At 36.0% G+C, this 27,579-nt stretch overlaps 1 protein-coding gene across 1 annotated transcript in view; it reads left to right on the forward strand.

Moving 5' to 3' along the window:
* Positions 1 to 27,579, forward strand: part of olfml2a (olfactomedin-like 2A) — a 61,186-nt gene that overhangs the window by 16,811 nt on the left and 16,796 nt on the right. Inside the window, exons 2-4 of the mRNA NM_001126472.1 lie at positions 23,555 to 23,818; positions 26,377 to 26,484; positions 26,849 to 27,028. Coding sequence (NP_001119944.1) covers positions 23,555 to 23,818; positions 26,377 to 26,484; positions 26,849 to 27,028 — 552 coding nt within the window. The remainder of the gene's footprint in view (positions 1 to 23,554; positions 23,819 to 26,376; positions 26,485 to 26,848; positions 27,029 to 27,579) is intronic.

Raw genomic sequence — 27,579 nt, forward strand, 5'->3', positions numbered from 1 at the left:
ACCTTGAATTTCTTTGCTTTTAGGAACTTTGATGTGACCCTCTTAGTATTGGAAAAACAAAAGTTGGATCCAAGATGGCCAACATGGTCACCACCCATCCTGAAAAGTTTGCCCCCTCATAAACACTAATGTGCTACAAACAGGATGTTAAAATCACCAACCATTCCCATTTTATTAAGGTGTATCCATATAAATGGCCCACCCTGTATTATAAGCACATTTTTAAGCTGTATGCATTTTTAAGCCGTACACGTTGATTCAGAGAGCATAAAGTTTATATCTACAGTAAGAAAGGCTATTATACTGCTGTGTTGAAATATTGACAAGAATTTGCTAAAGTATCACATACGATCTGTTATTACCCTCAGAGCTCACAACAGGTTTGTATCAGTAATTATTGTTAATATCTGAGAGACTCTTTTTTTTTTTTGTAAGTTGCTTTGGATAAAACTGTCTGCTAAATGACTAAATAAATAAATGGTTAGCACTGTCACCTCATAGCAAGAAGGTTGTTGATTTGAGTCCCGGCTGGGCCAGTTGGCATTTCAGTGTGGAGTTTGCATGTTCTCCCGAGGTTCGCGTGGGTTTCCTCTGGGTGCTCCTGTTTCCTCCACAGTCCAAAGGCATGTTGTATAGGTGAATTGGATAAACAAAAAATGATCGTAGTGTATGAGTGACAATGTGAGAGTGTATGGATGATTCCTGGGTTGGGTTGCAGCTGGAAGGGCATCCACTGCGTAAAACATATGCCAGAATGGTTGGCGGTTCACTGGTAAATAAGGGACTTAACCAAAAGAAAATGATTCAACGAATAAACACTGAACCTGGCAACCATAAATGGCTAGATTTATGAACTATGGGTGTGTCACAGTCAGCTCCCTAGTTAGTCAGTGCACTATCCAGGGAGTCAAACAATTCTTTCAAGATCATTCCAGTTCGCTGAATCATTCGGTACATAATTCTTATAATGCACTAGAAAATCAAGTGATGATCGCACTTCCATGCAGGATAAACAAAACAAGTCACACAATTCAAATCAAAACAAATCATGTGTCCTGCAATGCTACACAGCTTCGTTGATTATAAATAATAGTCATCTTTTAATTCACAAACATGCAATCCTTTTGGAAAATGAGTCATCATGGTCCCGTTGTGGATAAAACATTTCCTGTTGTCTGAGTTCATGTTCAGAAAGTGAAGTAGAAAAAGAAATAATAAAGATTACTTGCAAACAGCTGCTTATGATTACTTATAGGTTTATAGATTTTAATAAGTAATGGTCAGAAAAGGCATGTTGTTTCATTAGTTGGTTATGCTTAACAGTTATGGTGCATTATTTCACACATATTTTGACTATTTATTTTTACAAAAGGTATTGAAATGGCAACTAAACACTTTACCTATGCCTTCCTTTAAACAACTTTTGTATTTTTTTTATAATAAGAAGACATGCTTGCAGATAATCAGAGACAAGTAACCTGTGTAGTCATAGTCTTACAGAGTAGAAACTAAAAAACAATGGAAGTAAATGGCTACCCATTTCCAACATTTTTCAAAACATCTTTTTTTGTGTTCATCATAAGAAAAAAAAACTCAAATAGGTTTGGAATAAATGAGGGGTGTGTAAATGATGAACTATCCCTTTAAGTAGTTAAAAAAACAATCTTTTTTGTTCAACTAATTATATTTAATATAAATTCAAAACAATTTTACTTAAAGGGATAGTCCAGATTGTATTTTTAAGGCTTGGTTGTGTTTATAAGATGCAAAGCAAAGTGTGCTCATGCTTATATACAGCTACTCTACTAACATGAAAACGACTGTCATAGTTCCTAGTTTCTCTAGGATTGATGATTGGTCAGCTAAAGTAATGTGCTGTGATTCGCGAATCAGCTTCACATCACCAGGAAGTGTCTCTTTTATAACATTAAAGCGCCTTTGGCCACGCCCCTTCGCTGCACGGGGGGTATGTGCGTAACCTGAAGGGTTTATAACATCATTAACCTAGATGTATTTTTTGTAGTCGCCAAACTTTGTTCGCTGTAGTCTTTGATATGCTAACTCTGTCTTCTTTTGCATTGTGTGTATTACATTCAGGATGTCATTTATGTTCACACAGCTACAATACACATCAACTAAAGTTTAAAATATGATATCGTAGTAGTTCATTTATTCATTTTCTTGTCAGCTTAGTCCCTTTATTAATCCAGGGTCGCCACAGTGGAATGAACTGCCAACTTTTCCAGCATGCTTTTATGCAGCGGATGCCCTTCCAGCCGCAACCCATCTCTGGGAAACATCTACACATACTCATTCACACAGACACTCATACACTACGGACAATTTAGCCTACCCAATTCACCTGTACCACATGTCTTTGTACTGTGGTGGAAACCGGAGAACCCGGAGAAAACCCATGCGAAATCAGGGAAAACATGCAAACTCCACACAGAAACGCCAACCAAGCCGAGGCTCGAACCATCGAAGTAGGGACCTTCTTGCTGTGAGGCGACAGCACTACCTACTGCGCCACTGCGTTGCCTATATCGTAGTAGTAGTAAATTGAAATCACACACACTATTTTGCAGTATTACTTCAAAAAGAAGTAATTTTAAGCTAACATGCAATAATTTACTTATAAATAAAACCATAAAGAAGAAAAGCTTGTGTTATAATCAAACAACATTTAATAAAAATCACTCTATCCGAGACAGATTCTGTCAGTGGTGAACCATCTGTTGTTCTTCCTCAGCCAGAATGTCTCTTATCTCTTGGCTGCTGAAAGCTTGAAGTGTTTGAGCTTCAGAGGCAGTCGTCACACATAAACAGGCTCAGCTGGAATGTAACTGTGTGTCCCCAAAATCCACAAGTGCTCACTAAGCGAGTTTGAGGCTAATTGACACGTCTGTCCTAATGGTGTGTGTCTGTGTGTGTCTGCTGGAATAGACTGGTGGAGTGTCTTCACATCCATTGTTTCTGCAGTGGCTGTGGTAACCGCAGTTATTTCAGTTAATATCGCATGAAGATTTGTTTTGTTAGGATAAAAATGTTGATTGATTTTTTGTTGTCAGTCTTTTCTGACCGCAGGAATGACACCCAGATGTTTAATCAACCCAAAGAGCTCACTAATATAAACTGCAAGATTGTCTTGGTAGATTTGCGTTGACTCTTTTGCTATTTTCTGAATTCATAACATTACAGAAAGTTGTCTTTGAATGGTTATTGACTTACATTTTTAAGTAATGAAAGTAGACTATTAAAAAAGTTACCAGGAAGAACCAAAAATGTGTTTTTTTTGTTTTCCAAAATGAATTTTGAGTGAAAAAAAAAAACATTTTTTTCCCATAGATTTTAATAATTTAAAGAACACTTTTCTGCAAATGTTCTTTATTTCCAAGTGTAGCTTTAAAAATCATTTAAACATATATTATATTCCAATGAAATTGAAAAGAGCAGAAAACACAAATACAGATTATATAAGGTGACCTTTAAAATGAAATTATCCACGGTATTGAAGAAAATATTGTGGACATATAGACAGCTAAATAGGTAGTTGGTTAGAAATTATTGATATGGTTGGTTAGACATGGATAGATAATGGATGGGTGGAAGGTTGGTTGGTCGGTTGGTTGGATGCATGGATAGATAGATGGAAAGTTGGTTGGATAAATGGTTAGTTGGTTGGTTGGATGCATGGCTGGATGGATGGATGGTTGGATGGATGGATAGATAGATAGATGGAAAGTTGGATGGATGGATGGTTGGATGGATGGATGGATGGATGGATGCATTGTTGGTTAGTTGGATGCATGGATAGATGGATAGATAGTTGGAAAGTTGGATGGATGGATGGATGGATGGATGAATGGTTGGTTGGTTGGATGCACTGATCAAAAATGTATCAATACAAATAGTTTATGCTCAAAGCACCACAACTGTTTGCATTATTTTTCTTAGTGTAATAATAAAAGATTGCATAAAATGAGCGTCTTAAAAAGATAATAAAGATCAGAAATTGGAAATTCCCTTAAAATAATAAATTATTTTCTTAAATGGTAGAAATATTACTGTTTTACCACAATGGATGGATGGTCGGACGGACGGAAGAACAGACAAACAGAAAGATTGATAGATACCCAACAGAAACACAACGTAATGTGATAAAACATTAGCATTAGTTTAGATTTAGGTTATGAAATAAGGTGACCAAAATACAATGTCTAGGCAGAGTCTAAGAACAACGCTAATTTGATGTCTAATAATGACATGAAATGACATTGATATTTTGTTCTTAAAGCAACATCTTAAAACAACGTTACATTGACATCAAATACTGACATTTATTCTTCAGGTATGGCAACAAAAACCCAACGTCTGATAGAAATCATATTGGTAACGTCCACACAATATAAAGCTGTAATTTCATTAGATTTTATATTTTGTTGTTTTGGTTACATTGGAAAGTTACCAAAATGCAATGTTTGTCCAAGGTTGGACATTGACGTTGGGTTCTGACATCAACCCGATTTTCATTTTTAATCGAATTGCAACAGCTAACTACGATGCGGTACAACATCAATGTTGACGTCTTGTGCCTGCAGGGTAGACAGACAGACAGACATACAGACAGACAGACAGACAGACAGACAGAGAGATAGATAGATAGATAGATAGATAGATAGATAGATAGATAGATAGATAGATAGATAGATAGATAGATAGATGGATGGATGGATGGATGGATGGATGGATGGATGGATGGATGGATGGATGGATGGATGGATGGATGGATGGATGGATGGATGGATGGATAGATAGATAGATAGATAGATAGATAGATAGATAGATAGATAGATAGATAGATAGACATGACAAGCAGACAGACAGACAGACAGACAGACAGAGAGAGAGAGAGAGAGAGAGAGATAGATAGATAGATAGATAGATAGATAGATAGATAGATAGATAGATAGATAGATAGATAGATAGATAGATAGATAGATAGATAGATAGATAGATAGATAGATAGATAGATAGATAGATAGATAGATAGACATGACAAGCAGACAGACAGACAGAAATAGATAGATAGATAGATAGATAGATAGATAGATAGATAGATAGATAGATAGATAGATAGATAGATAGATAGATAGATAGATAGATAGATAGATAGATAGATAGATAGATAGATAGATAGATAGATAGATAGATAGATAGATAGAAGGATGGATGGATGGATGGATGGATGGATGGATGGATGGATGGATGGATGGATGGATGGATGGATGGATGGATGGATGGAATTTAGAAGAAGATGGATAGACACTTGTAAAAACGGATGGGTGAATGGATGTATGAATAGATTATGTAGAGATGGATGGATTATGTAGAGATGGATGGATAGATAGATAGATAGATAGATAGATAGATAGATAGATAGATAGATAGATAGATAGATAGATAGATAGATAGATAGATAGATAGATAGATAGATAGATAGATAGATAGATAGATTATTTCTCTATCAGAATAATGAATGCACACTTGATATGAACAGTGACTCTGGTCTTTTCAAAGAGTTGTATCTTTGAAACTTCAGATGCTCTAGACAGTTTGGTGTTCATTTTAATGCGGGATCATCTTGAATTCTATCCATAAACTAGCTTTAGTGTTGTTTCAAAGCTCAAGATTAAAGGGAGAAGATGAGCCGCCATTGACAACACCTCATTGAAAAAGAGATCAGACTCAAAGCCTGAACTCCTTCTCCAGGCATGAGGTCATTGGGTTAAGAGGCTTTTTCAGGAAAAGCAGCCAATGTTGACAACTGCTCCTGCCAAGTATTTTTGGAGAAACAACTATCTTATCTCAGGATAGCAGCACATTCCCTGTTTGGTCAGTTGCAAGGTATGGCTCAGTTCAGCCAGACCAAATGTCAGTGTAGCAGGTTCAGATAACAAATGTGTTTGTTTACATGACCTGCAACTGTTGGAATGCAGTTTATATCACTGATTAGAGCTAAATGTATGATAAAGACACGCACTGGACTGTTAACTTTGTGGTTGATTTTGAATACTCTACCTCAGTCAATGGTGCTGATAGACAAAATGATTAGCACTCCTGTGAAATATAAATTATATATATATATATATATATATATATATATATATATATATATATATATATATATATATATATATATATATATATATATATATATATATGAAAGGGCTGTTTAATGGAGATAAGATTTTTCCCCAACACATTTTAAAGCATAATAGTTTTAATTAATAACGTTAATAACTAATATAAATATGCATATGATAAATAAAACTACTACTTATAATATTATACTAATGCAAATTGGCATAAATTAACCTTAGACAAGATTTTAGTTGGTCAATTGCGCAGTCTATTTCAGTTCTGCAAAATAGCAATGTGCCAAAAATGCACCTTAACACACTTCCTTCTTCTGACCAGCACACCCATGAGTCTACAAAATGGTGCAAATAGATTTGTTCTTTAAACAACCAGGCGCAAAATGTGAAAATTACTGTTGCACTGGTCTGATAATAGCAGCAAATCGTGTCACACGTGTCTTGCACCTCATTGTGCAGAGTGTTTGATAGGGCCCAAGGTGTATACAAGGACCTTTGAGAGTGTCCATCCTTAAAGAAACCATTTTAAACAATGTAAGAAAAGGGGCAATGGATGGATGGATGGTGGATGGATGGATAAATAGATTGATAGATGGATGGATGAATGTATAGATAGATGGTTGGATGGTTGGATGGACGGATGGATGGATGGATGGATGGATAGATGGATGGATGTATGGATGAATGGATGGATGGATGGATGGATGGATGGCGGGCTGGTTGGATGCATGGATAGATTTATAGATAGATGGAAAGATGGATGGATGAATGGATGATTGTTTGGTTGAATGCATGGATGGATGGATGGATGGATGGTTGGTTGGATGCATGGATGGATTTATAGATAGATGGAAAGATGGAAGGATGGATGGATGAATGGATGATTGGTTGGTTAAATGCATGGATGGATGGATGGATGGATGGATGGTTGGTTGGTTGGATGCATGGCTAGATGGATAGATAGATGGAAAGTTGGATGGAACAAATAGCAATGCACCAACAATGCACCTTAACACACCTCCTTTTTCTGACCAGCACATCCGTGAGTCTACAAAATGGTGCAAATAGATTTGCTATTTAAACAACCTGATGCAAAACGTGAAAATTACTGTTGCACTGGTCTGACAATAGCAGCAAATTGTGTCAAACCTGTCTTGCACCCTATTGAGCCCAGAGTTTGATAGGGCCCAAGGTGTATAAAGGGTCTTTGAGAGTGTGCATCCTTGAAGAAACCATTTTTGACACTGTAAGAAAAGAGTCAATGCTGCATCATATATTAGGAGAAAATTAAAGTGTTTATTGACCTTAAATCAGTCCAAATCTATTGTAGGAGGGCAGAGAACCAAAAAGTTTAAACGTGGCATTTTTAAAAAGTGAGATGCTATTTAGAGCAAACAAAGAACTGTGTATTGCTTGATGCCTGATGCACACACACACCCAAAAAAAGCTATAACACATTCTTTCATTGCAGTCAACAAGGGCTTTTATTGTGTAAGCCCACTAGGCCTTAGATTCTCTCTCTCACTTCTCTCTCTCTCTCTCTCTCTCTCTCTCTCTCTCTCTCTCTCTCTCTCTCTCTCTCTCTCTCTCTCTTTCTCTGTGTGTTTGAGTACATCTGTGAGTGTTACAAGACTTTTCACCTAATTAACTCATTTAAACAATGGAAGCCATTCTGTATAATTTCAACAGATGAATGTGCTTTTAAGGAGTTGGGCAAATCACTGTCTGGCTGAATCTTTTTTAAATTTTCTCTGTCAGTCTGAGCTTCACACAAAAGAACAGCAAAGCTTTATTAAATCCGTCCACTTCAAGCTGACAGTAGATGAGTTTTGGGGCGGCACTCGGTGGGCATTATAAAATAGTTGTCATGGAACTACATGATTAAGTTTCCAGAAAAAAAGAAACATAACCTTTTTTTTCTTTTAAATGTCTGATGGTAAATCATACTAAATGTTTACTATTTTAGGTCCATTAGGATTACCTAAATGATTTACATTTGCTAAATGCCAAAATATTGAAAGATTTTTTTCGTTTATTAATTTCTAGACAGTCAAAAGTTTACATACATTTGCAGTTGGGATGGTGTTAGTAGGCTTGTAAGCTTTCCCCTTTGTCCTCCAAATATAATACTGGTCATTATGGCCAAACAGTTCAATCTTAGCTCCATCAGACCACAGGACATGTCTCCAAAAATTATTATTTTTCCCAGTGTAATTTTGCAAATTGTAATCTGGCTTTTTATTTTTTGATTCTGACTTGTTGATTTTTCCATGTTGTCACACAAGGAAGCAGTGTGTTTGAGGTTTTCCTTGAATACTCTTCTACAATTGTGCCTCCAATTAACTCAAATGTTGTCAATTAGCTAATCAGAAACTTCCAAAACCTTGACACCATCATCTGAGCTTTTTCGGAGGCATAATAATCTTATTGTATGTAAATTTGACTTTATAACAATTTCTCAAAAAATCTCTCTCTCATTATTCTGCTATTAAGAATAACAGAAACAAATTTGATAATCCTAAATTAGCTAAAAGGGAAAAAGTTTAGTCACATTAACATCTGACTTTTTAAAATGGTTATGTGCCTTTTTATACAGTGTATGTAAACTTCTGGTTTCAACTGTATTTGATAATTATAATAAAATATTGAATTGCATTTAACAACTTTACTACTACTACTACTAATAATAATAATAATAATAATAACAATAATAATAATTTTAAATGTTATTTATAAAGCACTTAACAACCATCAAAAAGCAGACTAAAGTGTTTACAAAACACAAGACTTATAAAACATACTTAAAACACTCATGTAATATATATATATAAACACTATTTAAAGCAAATATGAAATCAAGTATGAAATAATAATAATAATAATAAAACAAACAAACAAATAAAAATAATACCAAAAAGCTAAATAAACAAGCTTTTGTGTCTTCATTTTGTCATACATAATTTTTTATTTGTTTTTGTGTGTTGCAAGTTTCACACTCCTATTTATTCATTTGTTTGTTTGTTTGATTTTGTTTGCTTGTTTGTTTTTGAAACGATGAAAAGTCTAGACATTCCACACAATGACCTCTTGGTTCAGGACAGCGGCACATAATAACAAACAGGTGTTTAGGAAAGTGCTGTGGTATTTAGTCCTCTGAAGAAGGAGAAAAGCCTAAAGGTCCTTTTACCCTGCAGAGCCTTTAGCCTCGCTGTACTCGACTGTGTGGCAGACGAATGGATGTCTCGAAGATGGAACAGCTCATATGATGAAAAATTTCTGAAATGCTGAAATATTTCACTGGCTGTAAGCAGTTCCACATGTGCAGTGGCTGGGCATGTATAGAGACCTCTAAATCTCAGTACAGAAAATGACAAGCCTGAGCTCTTTGGGCAGACAGATAGATGAGGGGGAGCTATACATGTCAATCAAACACAGCAGGTCAGAGTGCTTTAACTTTTATTCTGAGCCATACTATCTTTGTTTATTAAAGAGATAATTAGCAAAATAAGTCAATTTTGTCATCAATTGCTCATCTTTTCCCTTGTTCCAAACTTGTTTTAGTTTGTGTTTTTTATGGTTGAACAGAATTAAAAGAATATTTAAAAAAATTCGGGGAACTTTTAATTTAAAATTTAACAATGTTGTAAATGGCTATTGGTTTCATCTTCTTTTTGGCAGAAAAAGTGTTTAGCAGAAAAAAGAAATATACAAATATTTACAGCAATCTGAGGGTGAGTTTTATTTTTTGCATGAACTATCCCTTTAATGCCAGTCAAAAGGAAAAACTGATGCACTAAAGCAGGGGTGTCCAATCTCGGTCCTGGAGGGCCGGTGTCCTGCAGAGTTTGGGCTCTATTTTGACGGTCCATGCGCAAAGCCCAAAACGCAGGGCGCAAAGGCTTTCAGGGCGTGTCAGGACGCGTTTTTGCTAATTTAAGGACGGGAAATCTGCCTTGCACTTCGGCGCATGGTCTAAAAGGGTTTAGTTTATTTTCTTAATGAGTTATATGTGTGTTTTAAGAATAAACCAATTAGAGTCTCATCTCCCATTCCCTTTAAGAGTCAGCTGCGTCGCGCCAAGAGCGCATTCGCTATTTACAGGACGCAAAGTAAGTCTAAGTGGAAAAAATGAGCATATCACAAGCAAACAGTTAACAGTTAACAGTTTTTTAACAGAAAACTGTTAAACAGAGCATCTACTGCGTGAGAATGAGAGATAATGGATCACTTTCACTTTCGCTCTTGGATAGGGAAACCTTTACGCACAGACATCAATTAGTCTATAAATAAATATTTTTGTTTGTTAAGCGCAAATATTCGTTTCAAAACTATTTGGAAATTCAGTTCTAATTTCCAGCAAACGAATAAATGAATAATAATAGCAAAATGTGCTCAAAAACCTGAGTTATATCCTAAAACACATGCTTTGCCCCATATGGTCTAAAACCTGACAGGTGGGCAAATCTAAGCTTGTTTTAAATAAAACAAATATACATATGCATATAATAAATAATACTGCTAATAATAATAACATTATACAAAATCAAATTGTTATGAATGAACTGAAAAGGCCTCCCGAGATGAAGAAGACATAAAAGCAGTGGTTTTTCATATTTATATAGGCTAGAAAATAATATGTTTTGTAATATTTTAATCCTTTATATTTATATTCTATATCTATTCTTATTATATCCTATATATATCCTTAATATTTACATTTTTTCATATGTAAAGATATTTGCCTATTGCTCTCTTGTGCGTATTAAGCACTGCGTAAGCGAGGCGCAACTCTGCGCCGGAGTTTAGACCGGGTTAGTTTTGGTCTAATGAAAAATCTATTATAGTTTCTCAAAATAGCAACGCGCCAGTGGTCCGCCTCAGAACGCCTTCCTTTTTAGACCAGAACGCCTATGGGCGCACAAAAGAGCGCTAATGCATTTGCTATTTAAACAGCGTAGCGCAACGCCTCAAAACGACTCTTGCGCCAAGCTTAAACTACCAAAAGACTACTGCGTCATGCCTTGCGCCATACTGCGCCGGGTGTATGATAGGGCCCTTTAGCTCCAACTTGCTTTAACACACCTGTTTAATTAGGGTTGGAGCTGAACTCTCCAGGACACCGGCCCTCCAGGTCCGAGTTTGATTTGTAAGATAATCATGTAATGAATAATTAACCTTTAAATAATTCAGCCATAATAACTAGCACATAATAATAACATAATAATTCAAGCCATAAAGGCTTGTCGTCAAGTATTCAGCACATGGTAACTACACCTAAATACAATGTTTATGGACCATTTCCAATTCCATTTCCAGTGGTAAGGTATGGTACGGTTCGGTTTGGTATGCTTTTATGGCCGTTTTCACTGTCAAAAGGTACCTAAAAATAGAACCGTACCGTACCAGTTTTTGGTTAACCTAGCAGGGCTAAAGGGTACCAAAAGGCGAAGCTGATTGCTATTGGTTTACAGAGAAGTGTCACTCGCTCGTGGAGCTAGCCAGAATGAAAACAAAGGAACCGCCATGTTTTAAATACACAGCCAAGACATTACATCGTAATACTGACCCAAGCTTAAACAAACCTTATCGTTATCTTGATGTACAGACACAAAGCCAAGAAGAACAAAATCTGCCGTGCTCTGTTTTTGTTTTACAAGGCGAGCGGTTTCGGCTTCTCCAGGGAGCTCGTGATCACTTGTGTGCGGGTCTATATTTGAAATAACTAACTTTTTAAGCTGATGACAATAACATGTGCATGATTATTGAAGCGCTTCTGACATCCCATTCTTTAAAAAAAAGGAGAAGCGCAAGAGTGAAGCATGAAAAAACAAAGGAGAAGCTGAAAAAAAAAGAAATAGGAAATTGTTCCAGCAACCTGAATCATGAACAAACTCCCATGTTTATTATCGCCTTTTGGACTATTATGAACTCGGAATGATGGAATTACTCTCTAACAGAGTTTACATGTGCTGGTCAAGATTAAAGATACAGATGAGAGGTTTGCACTGACTGCGGGCTACATGTTGTTTACACGTGGTGTTTTTGAACCCAAATAAGGACTAAATGCATGTTGTGTGTAGTTTTTCTGTATGTGGTAACATATCAGAGACTGTAAGGTTCTGTATGTGTTCATATTTGTTGCATTTATCTATTTATTTTTTATTATTGCAGATGTTACAGTAGGCTATTTCGAACTGTCATTGATCTGCAGTTATAATCAAATCATGTTGATAGAAAGGTTAGTAAAGAACATTTATACACAAGTATTTGTGTATAAAGCATCTTGTTTTGTGAGAAGTGCTTCTCATTTGATATGTGAACAGCTTTACAGTACAGCTTTACTGTAGACATTTTCTGGAAATACCCTTGGTACCCTTTAGGCAGTGGAAACACAAGCCTGATTAAGGTGACCCGTACCGACCAGTACCCTACCATACTGTACTAGTCAGTGGAACCATTAGATGCTGTATTTTAAGACAATAGCCAGTTTTTCTGAAACTTTTCAAACTGTTAAACTCACCATCATGTTGTGTCTGCCTCAGGTGTGTGTTTTTTCTAACAATACAATGGCCTGTCATCGATTATTTTGCTTATACTATTATTATCACACCTAAAGACCCTGTTCAGATGTCGTTTTTTAGATATTTGCCAGAAACATTTTAGATTTTTAGATTATTATCACCTCAGGTGTATATTTTCTTATAATACAATGGCCTATCATTAATTATTTTGCTTATACTACAGTTACCACACCTAAAGACCCTGTTTATGATGTCTTATTTTAAATATTTGTCAGGTTTTGTCTGAAATATTTCAGGTTATTAAACTCCGCTTTCTGTTGTGGCTGCACCAGTACCGGTGTGTGTTATTTCTTATAGTATAATGGCCTGTCATCAATTATTTTGCTTATACTACAGTTACCACATCTAAAGACGCTGTTTATGATGTCATATTTTAGATATTTGTCAGGTTTTGTCTAAAACATTTCAAGTTATTAAACTCCGCTTTCTGTTGTGGCCCCACCACCATCTCAGGTGTGTGTTATTTACTTAAAATACAATGACCTGTCATTGATTATTTTGCTTATACTACAGTTACCATACCTAAAGACATTGTTTATGATGCCATATTTTTAGATATTTGTCTGAAACATTTCAGGTTTTTGAATTCTGCTTCATATTGTGTCCACAACACCACCCTGTGCCTTATTTTCTAATAATTCAATGGCCTGCCATCCATTGTTTTCCTTATACTATATTTACCACAGGGTAGTGCGGTGGCACAAGGGTAGCGCTGTCACCTCAGTGGTTAGCACTGTTGCCTCACAGCAAAAAGGTCGCTATTTTGAGCCGCGGCTGGGTCAGTTGGCATTTCTGTTTGGATGTTCTCCCATGTTGGCGTGAGTTTGCTAAAAAGGTGAATTGGGTAAGCTAAAATTGTCCGTAGTGTATGAGTGTGAATGAGAATGTATGGGTGTTTTCCAGGGATGGTTGCAGCTGGAAGGGCATCCACTGCTTAAAACAAATGCTGGATAAGTTGGCGGTTCATTCTGCTGTGGCGACCCCTAATAAATAAAGGGACCAAGCTGAAAAGAAAATGAATAAATTAATGAATGAATGTTTATTACACCTGCAGACATTGTCCAGATGTTATATTTCAGTACATTTGTCTGTTTTTTTTTTTCTTTTGCTTGCAACTTTTCAGTTTTTTTTAAACTCTGCTTTATGTTGTGGCCACATCACCACCTTTGGGTGTGCATTATTTTCTAATATTTGTATAGTCTGTCAGGAATTATTATGCATAAACTACTGTCTGGTGACTACATGTGCAGACATTGTTTCAAAACGTTTGTCAGGTTTTGTCCTCAAACTCCTCTTGTGTGTAGGACTTTTTAGGATTGTTACACATATTATTGAAAGTCTGCTTTGATTTGGTTTTTGAGAGTTGTCGTCTGTAAAATAACGGAAATTATTGTGTGTAGCGATATGGAACTATAATGCAGTCAAAACCTGAATCTATTCATTTTCCTGACTATAATTCCACACATTTAGAATGATCATCAAAATCAATCATTCAACATCTACATAGTGTAGGTGAATTTAATGGTTGATTTGATGTATTTAATGAAAAAAATCTACTTTGATTTAATATCTTTAATAAGATGTACTAAAGCACATAGTTATAGGATACATTATACATATGCTTTTATAAAAAGAAATGACTTTAATCTAGATTTAAACTGAGAGACTGTCTCCGGGCCTCATCTTTCATTATCACTAAGGCTGTTCCAAAGTTTAAGAGCCAGACGTAAAAACACTCTACTAGCGGACTTTGCTGTTATGGGTTCAAACAGAAGCCCTAGGTTTTGCAATCTTAAAGAGTGGGATGGATTGAAGGGATATAAAAGATTGGGGCAATCTAGAGGTCATGAAAGCTTGAACTAACATTTCTGCATCTGAGAGAGATAACATGTTTCTTAGCTTAGCAAAATTTCCAAGATGAAAGAAGGCAAATTTTTGTTATGTTCAGTGGATGTTTAATATAAGACCTTGGACTATAGAACCAATGCTAGCATTGCATCTCTCCCAGCAGACATTATTGTGTTTAACAAATGTCTAATACACATCTAAACATAGACAGCTTGGCTAAAACAAGACTAAACTTGGGCCGTCAGTGAAAATCTAATAGACATCTAAGAATAGCCCAAAACTAGACTAGTCATCAAATAGATTGATTTGACTGACTTTATACGTGTAGTCATTCATTTCTGTTTATTTGATGACTTGTCTAGTTTTGGCCTATTCTTAGACGTCTATTAGATTTTCACTGACAGCCCAAATTTAGCCTTATTTTAGCCAAGACGACTATGTTTAGACGCCTTTTAGAGATCTTTTAAAAACATGCTTACTAAAATGCTTGCTAGGTCTCTTCTAACTTGCATCTGCAAGTTGAATTACAGGTTTTGTAAGCTATAAATAAATATACTTCTGTCTTGTCTGAATTAATAGAAAAAATAGTTGGTCGTCTTGTAATTTACATGTTTGTAACACACTAAGCTATCATAGTTTAGATATTTCATTAGGTTACCGTATAGCTGTTTGTGATCAGCTTAGCAATAAAAGCTAATCTAGCAGCATGTATATTGTGAATAGCAAGCAGCCTAAAGCCCTAATCGGACGGGACTAGTTTTCATCAGTCAACATCTGTCATTTTATGTACAGATTCATCTGGGAACATCTTCTTGTCTGTGTTTTACTGTATGTGATGGCTTTGCAGAAGATCAAATATTATGAAGCTGTAAACTATATTAAAGCACATTTCAGGTATAGAATTTAATAACTGCCTTTGAACGCAATTATGAAATGTGATCAAATGTATTGAAATAAAAAGTAATCTTTCCTGACATGATATTACAGTAGCCAGTTTTAACAGTTTATGTGATTAGGCTCACCCCTGTACATCAATTAATGGTACACAGAAAGCAGAAACTTGAGAGTTCTCGCTAATGAGAGATTGTATGGTAGTTTATGCTGATCAAAGCACACACACAAACACAAACACACACACACACACACGCACGCAAGCACGCATGCACGCACGTAAGCACGCACGCACGCACGCACGCACGTACACACACACACACACACACACACACACACACACACACACACACACACACACACACACAAAAACTATTAAGGGGAAAACGGCAATGAGAGACATTCACATTAAGACAGTATAACATTTTTCAGAAGACCACAGATTTTGCCAAAAACAGTAGGTAATTTGCCCCGGAAGATGGCAGATTCAGATGGGATTGAAATCTCAAAGTACAAAGTTAAAAAATGAGTCCTGTCCGAATAGGCTTTAAAGACTGATTTGGACAGTAATTGTTTCTCAAGGGCATATCTGTAAAAGAAACATCCATACAGCTCCTCAGTGATCAAACATGCTTTTGAATGAAAATATATTTTAAGTGGACGTCTGATATTGTCACACTACAAACCTGAAATTATGTCTCACATGATCAGTTACACGCTTAGTCAGCATTATTAATACTGTATGTAGGATCCTCAAATGTGGCCCATGGGATCCACTTTGGCACAAAGTGTAGCTCTTACCCTGATTAAACTCAGTGCTTGGTTATCATCACTGATTGTGCAATCATCAGTCACAAGAAATTACATTGGACAGAACAACACAAAGGGTTTTCACCTTTATTGGATGGGACGATGCGGAAGTGTGCTCGTTTTCGCGATTGTTTTAGAACTTCCGATTCAGTTGCCTATGGGAGAAATGACTAGGTATAATAAATGAAAACAGAAAACGGTCAAACTACTAGCTCTACAAACAAGTGTTTGCATGACTATATAGACCAAGTAGAATAATATAATAAACTTATCAGTTATAATAAAAAAAATATCAGTTTGCAACATCAAGAATCAGAACAAGCTCTTTTTATTGTCTATAAATGAATGGAAGTGTATGAGACCGGAAGTCTCAAGACAAAAAGATTCAAATGGCTGCACCTGCTCGTACGTGAAGGATAAGGTAAATAGAGTATTGGCAGGAAAGCATGGCGAGCAGAAAGAGGGGAAGGATCGGTGGGAATCAAGGTGGGAATCGAACTCAGGATGCCAACAACAGCGGAGTGCATGTGCCAGTGCACTAAGCACTACGCCATTGGCGCTAACAGTAGGTGGCTTTTGATAACTAGTGAAATGATTAACAGTCTAAACATGGACACAAAATTTCTAGCATTTCATTAATGTAATTTTCAATGCACGAGATGCTGCTCTTCAGATGCAAATAACTGCAAAACGCAACTGTATGGTGCATCCGAGAGGCCAAAAAGAATTCGTACAGAAAATAAGTCATCACACAACCTTAGTGTTGTCAATAAACAGTAGGTTACTTAGTCTGGGATTTTTACACAGGCGTATCTGGATTTGGATGTGAATAAAATGATAAAATGAAACTATTATCATCTAAATAGGGCTTAAGACTGGTCCTTGAGGCACTCCATACTTCACAGGCATTACATTTGACAGATGTTCATTTACATCTTCAAAAGGGTACAATCAGATAGGTGATTTAAACTACCTTAAAACCTGTCTTTGGACAGCTCAGGGGCCTGTTTCAGTAAGGAGGTTCAAACAACTCGGAGTTTAAACTTGAACTCTGAGTTGATTTACCGAGAGATTAAAAACTCTGAGTTTTCGGTTTCAGAACAGCTGATCTGAGTTGGGTCAATCAACTTTGAGTAGACCAACTCAGAGTTAAGCGCGCGCACCGTGACTATAAAAAGGCATTATCAATGGAGCGCAGACATTACGAGTGACTATGGCAACATCTTAAAAAAAGAGATCAGCATTTCTTTCTCCAGCTGAACTTGATGTGCTCATGCAAAGTTATAGCAAATATGAGTGTATATATTTAAAATGAAGCAACCATCAGTGAAACAGAGACAGCGTGGGAAAACAGCTGCCCAAGTTAATGCGTAATTTTTAATTTTAAGTATTTAAACATTTTAAGTATAATAAAATAAGTAATGTAATGTGTGACGTTTATACTTTTTTTCTAAACTTTTATAAACTTTTATCAGTTTTAATAGATTTAACAGTGCACTTGTTATGTGTCTGCCTTTTTATTGATCAAGCGATATAGGTTGATATAACATTAAGAAGGTAAGCAGTAATAAAATAAATTTTAGACAGAATAATAATTCCATTAATCTAGTAACAGTGCATGTCGAAAGTTAAGCTTACTATTTATGAAAAAAAAAAGGACAAGCCTCGTACGTGACTTTGTTCTGTGTGTGACAAAAATGTAGGCAATAGCTGTGTTTCCATCAAAATACAGGCTATTACATAAATTTGTGCAAAACTGGAATAACGCCTAAAAATAAAGCAGCGTTTTTATCCAAAGAGTCGAAGAGAACACAATCGTCACTTCCTGATTAACTTGCGCCAAATATCAACAGTAAAAACAGAATTTACTGCGGTAGAAGAAGCTGCATCAATGATTTTTTATTTAATTAATGTACCTGAGCCTCAGAAGACAATTGACAAACAATGAACACGTGGGCGTTTGAAGCCAGACGTGGAGATCTTGACACGCTCCAGACGCTCGGAGGTAATTAATAATATACACTAATACTGAAACAGTTAAAGCATTTTAGAATGACTAAAACAACATTTAAGATGTTCTGCGTGCTGTCTGCTGGTTTGTCCTTTCACACACATTTTCATCATCATCTCTAACAAACCATTTTTTAATGTACATACTGTAATTTGTTAAATGCACTTCGTAGTTTATGTGCATCTTATCAAATAAAAGTTTAACCTTCTTAGTTATGCACATGTTATATTATGCGTATTTTAGTTATGTGAATCATGACGTTTCCATCAATCTTTTTTATGCGCATCTCCAAAATGAGCTCTAAAATAGGTGTGTGGAAATGTAAGACTAATGCGAGAAATACCGCTTCATCTTTAAAAAAGGGGAGGAGACCGACAGAAACTCAGAGTTTAGAGAATAAAACCTGCTCCAGACCAGGTTAGATTCACAGAGTAAGTTACCACGGTAACTGACTCTGAGTTAAAGTTAACTCTCTTTTAGAAACAGGCTTGACTTACCCTGCTTTCTCCAGTTTAACAAACCTGCCATTTTGAAACGGAAAACCCAGAGTTTCTCTCATTTCAGGGTTAAACTACTCTGAGTTTTAACTTAACCTGCTTTCTGAAACAGGCCCCAGGTCATCCAACCAGTAACTATTAAACAATCCTCTTGCTAAATTAAAGTCTCGAGGCAACTAAACCCTTGCTGTTCCTGCTCTGAAACTCTTGAACAACCTTCTGATTTCACAAAATCCTTACTTTTTTTACTGGCTTGCATTTAATTTGTTGTTAATTCTGCTATTTCAGATAATTTATGTTGCTCATGGCGTTATTGTTGTCAATATTTGCTTGATTGTACAGCACCTTGCACAACAATCGTTTTCATTGGTACTATATAAATCAAATCGAGTTGAGCTGGGTTGTGTTATGCCTTAAAATTCATATTCATAAGCCAATCATACTATGTATTGAAGCTTTTCAGATCATTTCTCCAGCCCTGTCTTCAGTACACCCTCAACAGCAGCAAGTTATTTTGGCAGAGAGAGAGAAAAAAAAGCTGAACATCTGTGCATCATTTACTACTTCTTCCTTAATCGTATATGCCGTCATTCTGCATTTGTCCAGTCTGTGGGTTCAACCCCTGTGGCTCCACATATTCTCTTCGCTTTTACTGCTACTGTTCATGAAGCTCGATTTATTAGTGCTGTCAGCGTCAAGTAGGCATTACGAAGGCTTTTTGAAGCACATGTGGCGACATCCCCATATACGGACTGTCTCCATATTCAACAGCACCTGGCTTTTATGAAGCTTCGTATCAGTCCAATTATTGCTTTATGGCGCAAATACATACCCTGTAAATGATATTCACATGTATCTCCCTGGATGTCATGCAAGGCTGTTATTGAGAAATAAGAGATGTACTGTCAAACTGCGAGGTGCTGCAGGATGTGGCTTGAAAACAAGTTGTTTATGGGAGAAGGTGCAAATCCACTCAGGATTCATCACTGGGCTGAATTTATGGGAATCTCGAGCCCCGGGCTGTCTTCAAAGCCAGTGCCATGGTAAAAAAGCTAGCAGTAACTGACAACAGATGTGTGCGTGAGAGAAAGAAAGAGTTGTTTTCTGTATCTTCTCCAAAGGTAGTGATCTTGATTCATAAAATGTAGATAGATTTTTGTGTATTGGAATTGTAGATAAGGTTTTAAATGGATGTGAAATGCCACAGATCTGTCAAGAAAAAGTTTAGTTTGGTAGAGTTTATGTATATCTTATCAAAAGGTAATGGTCTTGAGTTCTAAAATGTAGACACAGATAGATATTTGTAGGGTTTGTGTATCTCGAAATTGAAGATAAGGCTTTAAATGGATGTGAAATGCCATAGATTTGTAAAGTAGAAGTAATGAAGGATTGGTAGAAAGTTCAAATTGTGGACACATGTTATAGGGAACGGTAAAGTTTCACTGCAGCGGTTGAAAGTGCAACGGTTGATCACTTCCAGAGCATCAGGGTTCAAATCTGTTTTAGTGTTCAAGGTAAATTAGCAGCTTTCATATCCTGAAGCGCAGAGTGGCTTAAATCTGATGATTGAAGAGAGACATGAAAGGGTTAAGTTTCCAGTAGTATTTCATGTCACTCCCATGGCAGTTTGAAGGATTTAGTTTGATCTTCATGTCAAGAGTTATTTGAAATATTATACTTTACATAATTCAATACGTGTAAATGCTAAATTGTATGTGACTGTCGTTTAAAACCAAGCTGTTTAAATGGTTGCGAACATTTGTTCAGCAAGGCCACATTACTGTCAATTGTTTAAAAGATTTATAATGTTACATGTGTTTTGTTTGTTGGTTTTAAAAAATCATCTGTTTTAATAAAAACCATTGGTGCAAGAGGAGATCTTGGAAAATGCTAATGCTAGCCTGATAGCACCGAAAGCCATATTTCAATTCATTCTTTATTTCTATAGCACTTTTACAATATATATTCAAAGCAGCTTAACATAAAAGAAGTTCTATTAAATTTAAACTGCTTCAGTCTAGTTTCAGAGTTGAAATCCAGAATTGTATGAATTTGCTCACAAGACAACAATGTTGTATTGTATTGATGTTGCTCACGAGACAGCATTTGTTTTTTTCCCTCTGGAAGTTTTTGAGAATCCTCCATACTGAAGTTATTGAACATCTAATTTTCCTCTTCGGAGCTGTTTTTGTTGAAGAACCTTTTTCCCCTCTGAGTTTGCTATTTTGCTTATATTTGAATAAACTGTGAAGGACTGTCTTCTGTTTGCCTTGATCAGATCCCTGACAGCATTATTGTATTGATGTTGATCACTAGACAAAGATGTTGTATTGTATTGATATTGCTCACTAGACAATGATGTTGTATTGAAATGTTGCACACTAGACAACAATATTGAATTTAGGGATGTCCCGATCCGTTTTTTTTTTGTTTGTTTTTTTGCCCTTGTGTCTGAGTTGGAGTCACTTGATTTTGATTATCCACCGATACCAAATCCTGATCCAATACTTCTATAATACATAAAAAAAAAAAAAAAAAGAAGAGCGAAGAAACAGATCCAGGATGGAGTCAATCCATTGTGGGTTAAGGCTTAGTAGAGACATGGGAGCTGCAGACCAATTCCCTGTGTCTGTGGTGAACGAAACATAGAACATCTTATAACAAGTAGTTTGTTAGAAATCTTTTTATAAAGGGCTGGCAGACCGTTCTCTGTGAAATAGTGGCGAGAAGGCATTTCAAAGCGAGGTTTTACATCTGTTTTTGAGGTGTCCTATCAGGTTTGTTGTGTTAAATGTAGCCTTTTCCTTTCCACCTCTTGCAATTTCAAGTTTACATATCTCAATGTTGGCAAAAGCAATGTTGGCAAAGGCAATGAACGTTATAATACCTCCAAACCGCAGACATACTCACGCCTTCCGCTTCAGGCTGCTTCCGTGTTATACTTTGCTGGCATTTAACCAATAGCGTCTCTGCAACAAAGTGATGTCATGCAGTGCACGTTGCTGTTATTGTGTGAAGTCAAGAAAGATGTCTAACTCTGTGCCACCGGATAACTACTGTATATATGTGTTAAAAATAATAAAATATATGCTGTTGTTTTGTATTGATTTTGCGCACTAGACAATGAAGTTATAGTGTTTTGATGTTGCGCACTAGACAATGTTGTTGTATTGTATTGATGTTGTTCACTAGATAATACTGTTGTATTGTATTGATATTGATAACTAGACAATCATGTTGTGTTGTCTTGATGTTGCGCAATAGACAAGGATGCTGTATTGTATTGTTGCGCACTAGACAATGATGTTGTATTGTATTGATGTTGCGCACTACACAACGATATTGTGTTGTATTAATATTGCTCATTAGAAAATGCTGTTACATTGTATAGTTGTTGCACACTAGACAACAATGTTGTATTGTATTGATGTTACGCACTAAACAAGAATGTTTTATTGTATTGTTGCGCACTAGACAATGCTGTTGTATTGTATTGATATTGCGCACTAGACAACCATGTTGTATTGTCTTGATGTTGCGCAATAGACAAGGACGTTATATTGTATTGTTGCGCACTAAACAATGATGTTGTATTGTATTGATGTTGCGCAATTGACAAGGATGATGTATTGTATTGTTGCGCACTAGACAATGATGTTGTATTGTATTGATGTTACGCAATAGACAAGGATGATGTATTGTATTGTTGCGCACTAGACAATGATGTTGTATTGTATTGATGTTGCGCACTTCACAGCGATATTGTATTGTATTGATATTGCTCATTAGACAATGGTGTTGTATTGTATAGTTGTTGCGTACTAGACAACAATGTTGTATTGTATTGATGTTGCGCAATTGACAAGGATGTTGTATTGTATTGTTGCGTACTAGACAACGTTGTTGTATTGTTTTGATGCTATGCACTACACAGTGATGTTGTATTGAATTAATATTGAGCACTAGACAATGCTGTTGGTTTGTATTGATGTTGCGCACTTGACAACAATGTTGTATTGTATTGATGTTGTGCACTAGATATCGATGTTGTATAGTTGTTGCGCACTAGACAACGATGTTATATTGTATTGATGTTGCGCACTAGACAATAACGTTGTATAATACAACGTTATTGTCTAGTGCGCAACATCAACATAATAAAACTTATATTGATGTTGCGTGCTAGACAACAATGTTGTATTGTATTGATTTCGTGCACTGGACAACATCAATACAATACACCATGTAAAATTCTCCAGAGAGAAAACGTTTTAGTACAGTTAGTTATTACAATAGCAAACCCTAAAAAAGAAGGTAGGTTGTTGATGTTTGTCTGCCATATTCTGTTTGAGCCGCATATGTGAACATGCCTTTCTTTGCAAACAAGGTATGCAGAGATGTGCAATTACATATTTTGACATGGGGATACAATCTTTTCTTGATCCTACACCGTCCACAGATAATTAAAACACAATTAAATACAATTACAGCCAGAATAACAAAAATTGTTTTTGAAGTCAATCACCTGTTGCACCTTTAAGCACTGAATCAGGAAGTTTGTTCATCTTGTGACAATAAAGTAAAAAAAGACGTTTTGCCAGCACATGAATAAATTACAAAAAAAAAAAAAAAATTCAGCATAATTAGCAAAAAACATCATATGATTAGGTTACAAATAAATACAAAATAATTTGATGTAACCCAAAACTTTCAAGCAATGGAAGCTCTTCTATATTCTTTTGTCTCTCTCGTGTTCAGATCTTTGGTGAGCCGGAGCCAGTAAAGATGATATCTGAGGGCTCCGACTGCCGCTGCAAGTGTGTGATGAGACCATTGAGTATCGAGGCCTGCTCTAGACTCCGTGACGGAAGCTTGCGGGTGGATGATTTCTACACAGTGGAGACGGTGAGCTCTGGTTCTGATTGCAAGTGTTCCTGCACGGCTCCTCCGTCCTCACTCAACCCCTGTGAGAATGAGTGGAGAACGGAAAAGCTCAGGAAACAAGCCCCTGAACTACTCAAGGTAAAAAAAAAAACTGCTATTTTTAAATTATATTGTGTGTTCTAATGCTCATATGAAATAAGATTTATAATTAGGAATGTTCTCTGCCTGCACTGACGCAATCAAATATAAGTCATTAAAATCAGTGCAATGTCTGTCTGCATTGATTATGCTCCATTGTATAATATCTAATGTAGTCCACATGCTTGCGCTGCTTCTGACATTATTAGTAATGAATCCGGAATGCTCAGTTTGACTTGATGTGGCACAGTGGGACATTATTTAACTCAATGTAGACATGATGTAAGATGTTCACAAGCTATAATTTGGCAAGAGGTTCAGACCTTTTTAAGGTTTTCAGGCTTTACTTTTACCTTTTTTAGATGTTGAGTTTAGTACTTTGATATTTTTATAGTGTTTAGGCACAATTTGGCATTTTTAAAGGGATAGTTCACCCAGAAATAAAAATGTACTCACTATCTACTCACATCAAATGGTTCCAAACCTTTTCCAACCTTTTTCTTTTTTTTAAACACAAACGAAGATATTTAAGGTGAAAACCGGAAACCATTGGCTTCTATAGTAGGAAAGACAAATACTACGGAAGTCAATGGTTATCAGTTTATTGGTTTATTCACAATATCTTCTTTTGTATTCAACAGAAGATAAAAAGTGTGAGTAAATAATGACTTTTGTGGGATGAACTGTCCCTCTAAGGCTTCTATGTCTTTTTTAGAATGTTTTTTTAGATGCTCGGGCTTTAATTTACTGAATAATTTGTCATTTGTAAGATGTTGACCCTTTGCTTGTACTTCCTTTAGAAGTTTAGGACTCTGATGTTTTTTTTTTTTTTTTTTTTGTGAAAATATTTAGATCTTAATTTGGCTTTTTTTTATAAGACGTTCAGGTCTTAGCTTTATTTGAAAAAGATAATGTCTATGATGGATATAATGTATCAATTTACACAATTTCCATGCATTTATTTGGTATTCTATAAGATATTCAGGCCTTGTTTTTACATTGCTTAGATTATCAGACTTTTTATCAGAGTGTTTATAAGACGTTTAGGTCTATGTTTTACATTTTTGCAATGTTAAGAGCTGTAATTTACCATATTTTTAGACCTTCTTGCCTTACTATTACATTTTGTAGCTTTGTTTTGCAGTGTGCATTACAATTAGTTTTTTGACTTCATTTTGGGATTTTGTAAATAATTCAGGAGTTACTTTGCTTTCTTAAACCTTCATTCATTTTACATATTTTCACATATAAATAGGTTCATGGTGTAATTTGGCATTTTTTAAAGGTATAATATTTTAAGATATAACACCATTGACTATGTATACTACTTATCACTTTACTTTTATTCATTGACTATATAGGGTTTAACTTGGTATTTGATGGAATGTTCAGCAATTATTTGTAAATGTCTAAAATATTCCTTCCTAAAGTATATTTTTACATTTTAGAATGGTATTTTATGATAAAATTCCAATTATATAAAATGTATTTTATAAGGTGTTCATGTCTTAATTTGCAATCTTCTAATATACTCCAGCCATAAAAGATTATCAGGCCTTACTTTAACTATTTTTATAATACTCCAACCTTAACGTGATGTCTTGTAAGCTGTTTAGCTATGAATTTCCTTTTTTAAAGTAGTTGAGGCGTGACAGAAGACAATCACTCTACCGGGAGTCAAAATGATTTTCTGTTGTAATAGAAAGCATGCCGCATATGCTGTCGATTACAACACAAATCCATTTTGGCTTTTTTGTTTGCTTTTCCAAACTGAAAAAAAAAAAGTTAATTTCTGTGCTAATCAGCAGCAGCACACAGCTGAAACTGTCCAGAGATACACGTCCCTAGTAGCAAAGAATTCTGGCCCAGTTTTGGCATAAAGCTGGCACAGCCGGCATTCATCCGGCACTGGCATACAGCATGTGGGCCAAACATGGCCCGGGTTTGGCAGAGGTGGCACCGTCTTTAAGGCGGCACACAAGATTTGGGCCAGATGAAAAACGTAGTATTTGGCCCAGATTTAAAAATTTGATAAGTGGGCCATGTGAGTTTGTCCAGTCTTGACCCACATTTAAAATACACTAAAATCATTTTTGAGTAAAGAAAAAAAAATTCTACCAATCAGGTCACTTTGAGAAAAAGCGTGCCCATAGTGTGCCTAAAGCGCATCACTCCATGGGTTTATCAATTTCATTGCAATCCTGACACACCAACCTATCTGGCCCAGTTCAGGCCCAGTTATGAGTTATTATCTTGGCTGAAACTTGGCCCAGATATGGTCCGTGTTTGGCCCTTGTCTGGAAGCCAGATTTGGTCCAGTCATGTACCGTAATTCACTGCGGCATGTGGGCCAAGCAAAACCTAATTTTGTGGGCCAGAGCTGGGCCAAAGAAATTTTGTGGGACTGTGAGAAAGAAAAATAACTGTCCATTTTCCCAAAACTAAATTCAGGTGCCATATACAGTGTAAAAGCCAAAATGTATGCAGCATAAGATCTATAAGTATGTATGTATGTGTGGATTCAAATAAAATATATTTTGTTTTATTATTCTGTGTAGCTCCATTCCATGGTGGATTTGCTGGAAGGAACATTATACAGTATGGATCTGATGAAGGTTCATGCCTACATGAACAAAGTTGTGTCTCAGATGAACACATTAGAAGAGGTAATCAGCTGATTGATCAGACTTCAAGGGACAGTTCACACAAAAATTAAAATTCTGTCATCATTTACTCAACTTGTTCCAGACCAGTTTGATTTCTTTTTGCTGTTGAAGACAAAAGAAGATATATCGAAGAAGTTTTGAAAGCTGTGATCATTGACTTCCTAATATAGTTTTTTCATATGGACATCAATGGTTACAGATTTTCTGCATTCTTCAAAACAGCAAAAACTGCTTTGAAACAGGTAAAGAGTGAGTAAATGAGGCATATTTTTCATTTTAGGATGAACTACCTTTAAATGAGAAACATCCATTTAAAAAAAAAAATTGCTAGAAGTTTGACACTGTCTTGATATTCTCTTCCTAGACCATAAAAACAAATCTCACCAGGGAAAATGAGTTTGTGAGAGACAGCGTAGTAAACCTGTCCAATCAGCTGAAGCGATATGAGAACTATTCTGACATCATGGTGAGCATCAAGAAAGAGATCTCCAGCCTGGGACTACAGCTGTTGCAGAAAGACGCCGCCTCAGACAGTAAAGCACAGGTAACACACTTTCTTAAACACAACAATGGGTAGAGTTGCCAAAAGTTTCAATCAAGTACAAGCAATAGCAGGATAGCACTACTTGTCATAGTTCAGCCTCCACATCAAAGTTCCTGAAAGCAAAGAAGGTCAAGGTATTTCAGGATTGGCCAGCCCAGTTGATAGAATGAACATTATTTAGCATGTTTGGGATAAGATGAATGAGTCATTGAAGATGCACCAAAGAATCTTGATAAACTCTGGGAGTCCGGCAATAACGCTTTCATTACCATTTCAGATGACTTTATTAATACGTTATTTGATTCATTGCAGAAATGTATGGATGCAGTCCTCCAAGCTCATGGGTGTCATTCTGTTTTCTTGTTAAGTGACAAGACTTTTGTCTAAGCCAAGTCAGACCTCACTGTCCTAATTAAATAATTAAAAATCAAGACATGATCATATTTTATTTTGGTAAAATACGTGCAATCTAGAGGCCTTTGTCTTCCATATAAGCCACTTCTGAAACCAAATGATCAACTAAAAGTCAAGTTATTATTTGTTGTTCCTAA

This window comes from Danio rerio, chromosome 8 (genome assembly GCF_052040795.2).
Source record: "Danio rerio strain M-AB ecotype USA chromosome 8, GRCz13ab, whole genome shotgun sequence".
Taxonomy (NCBI): Eukaryota; Metazoa; Chordata; class Actinopteri; order Cypriniformes; family Danionidae; genus Danio; species Danio rerio.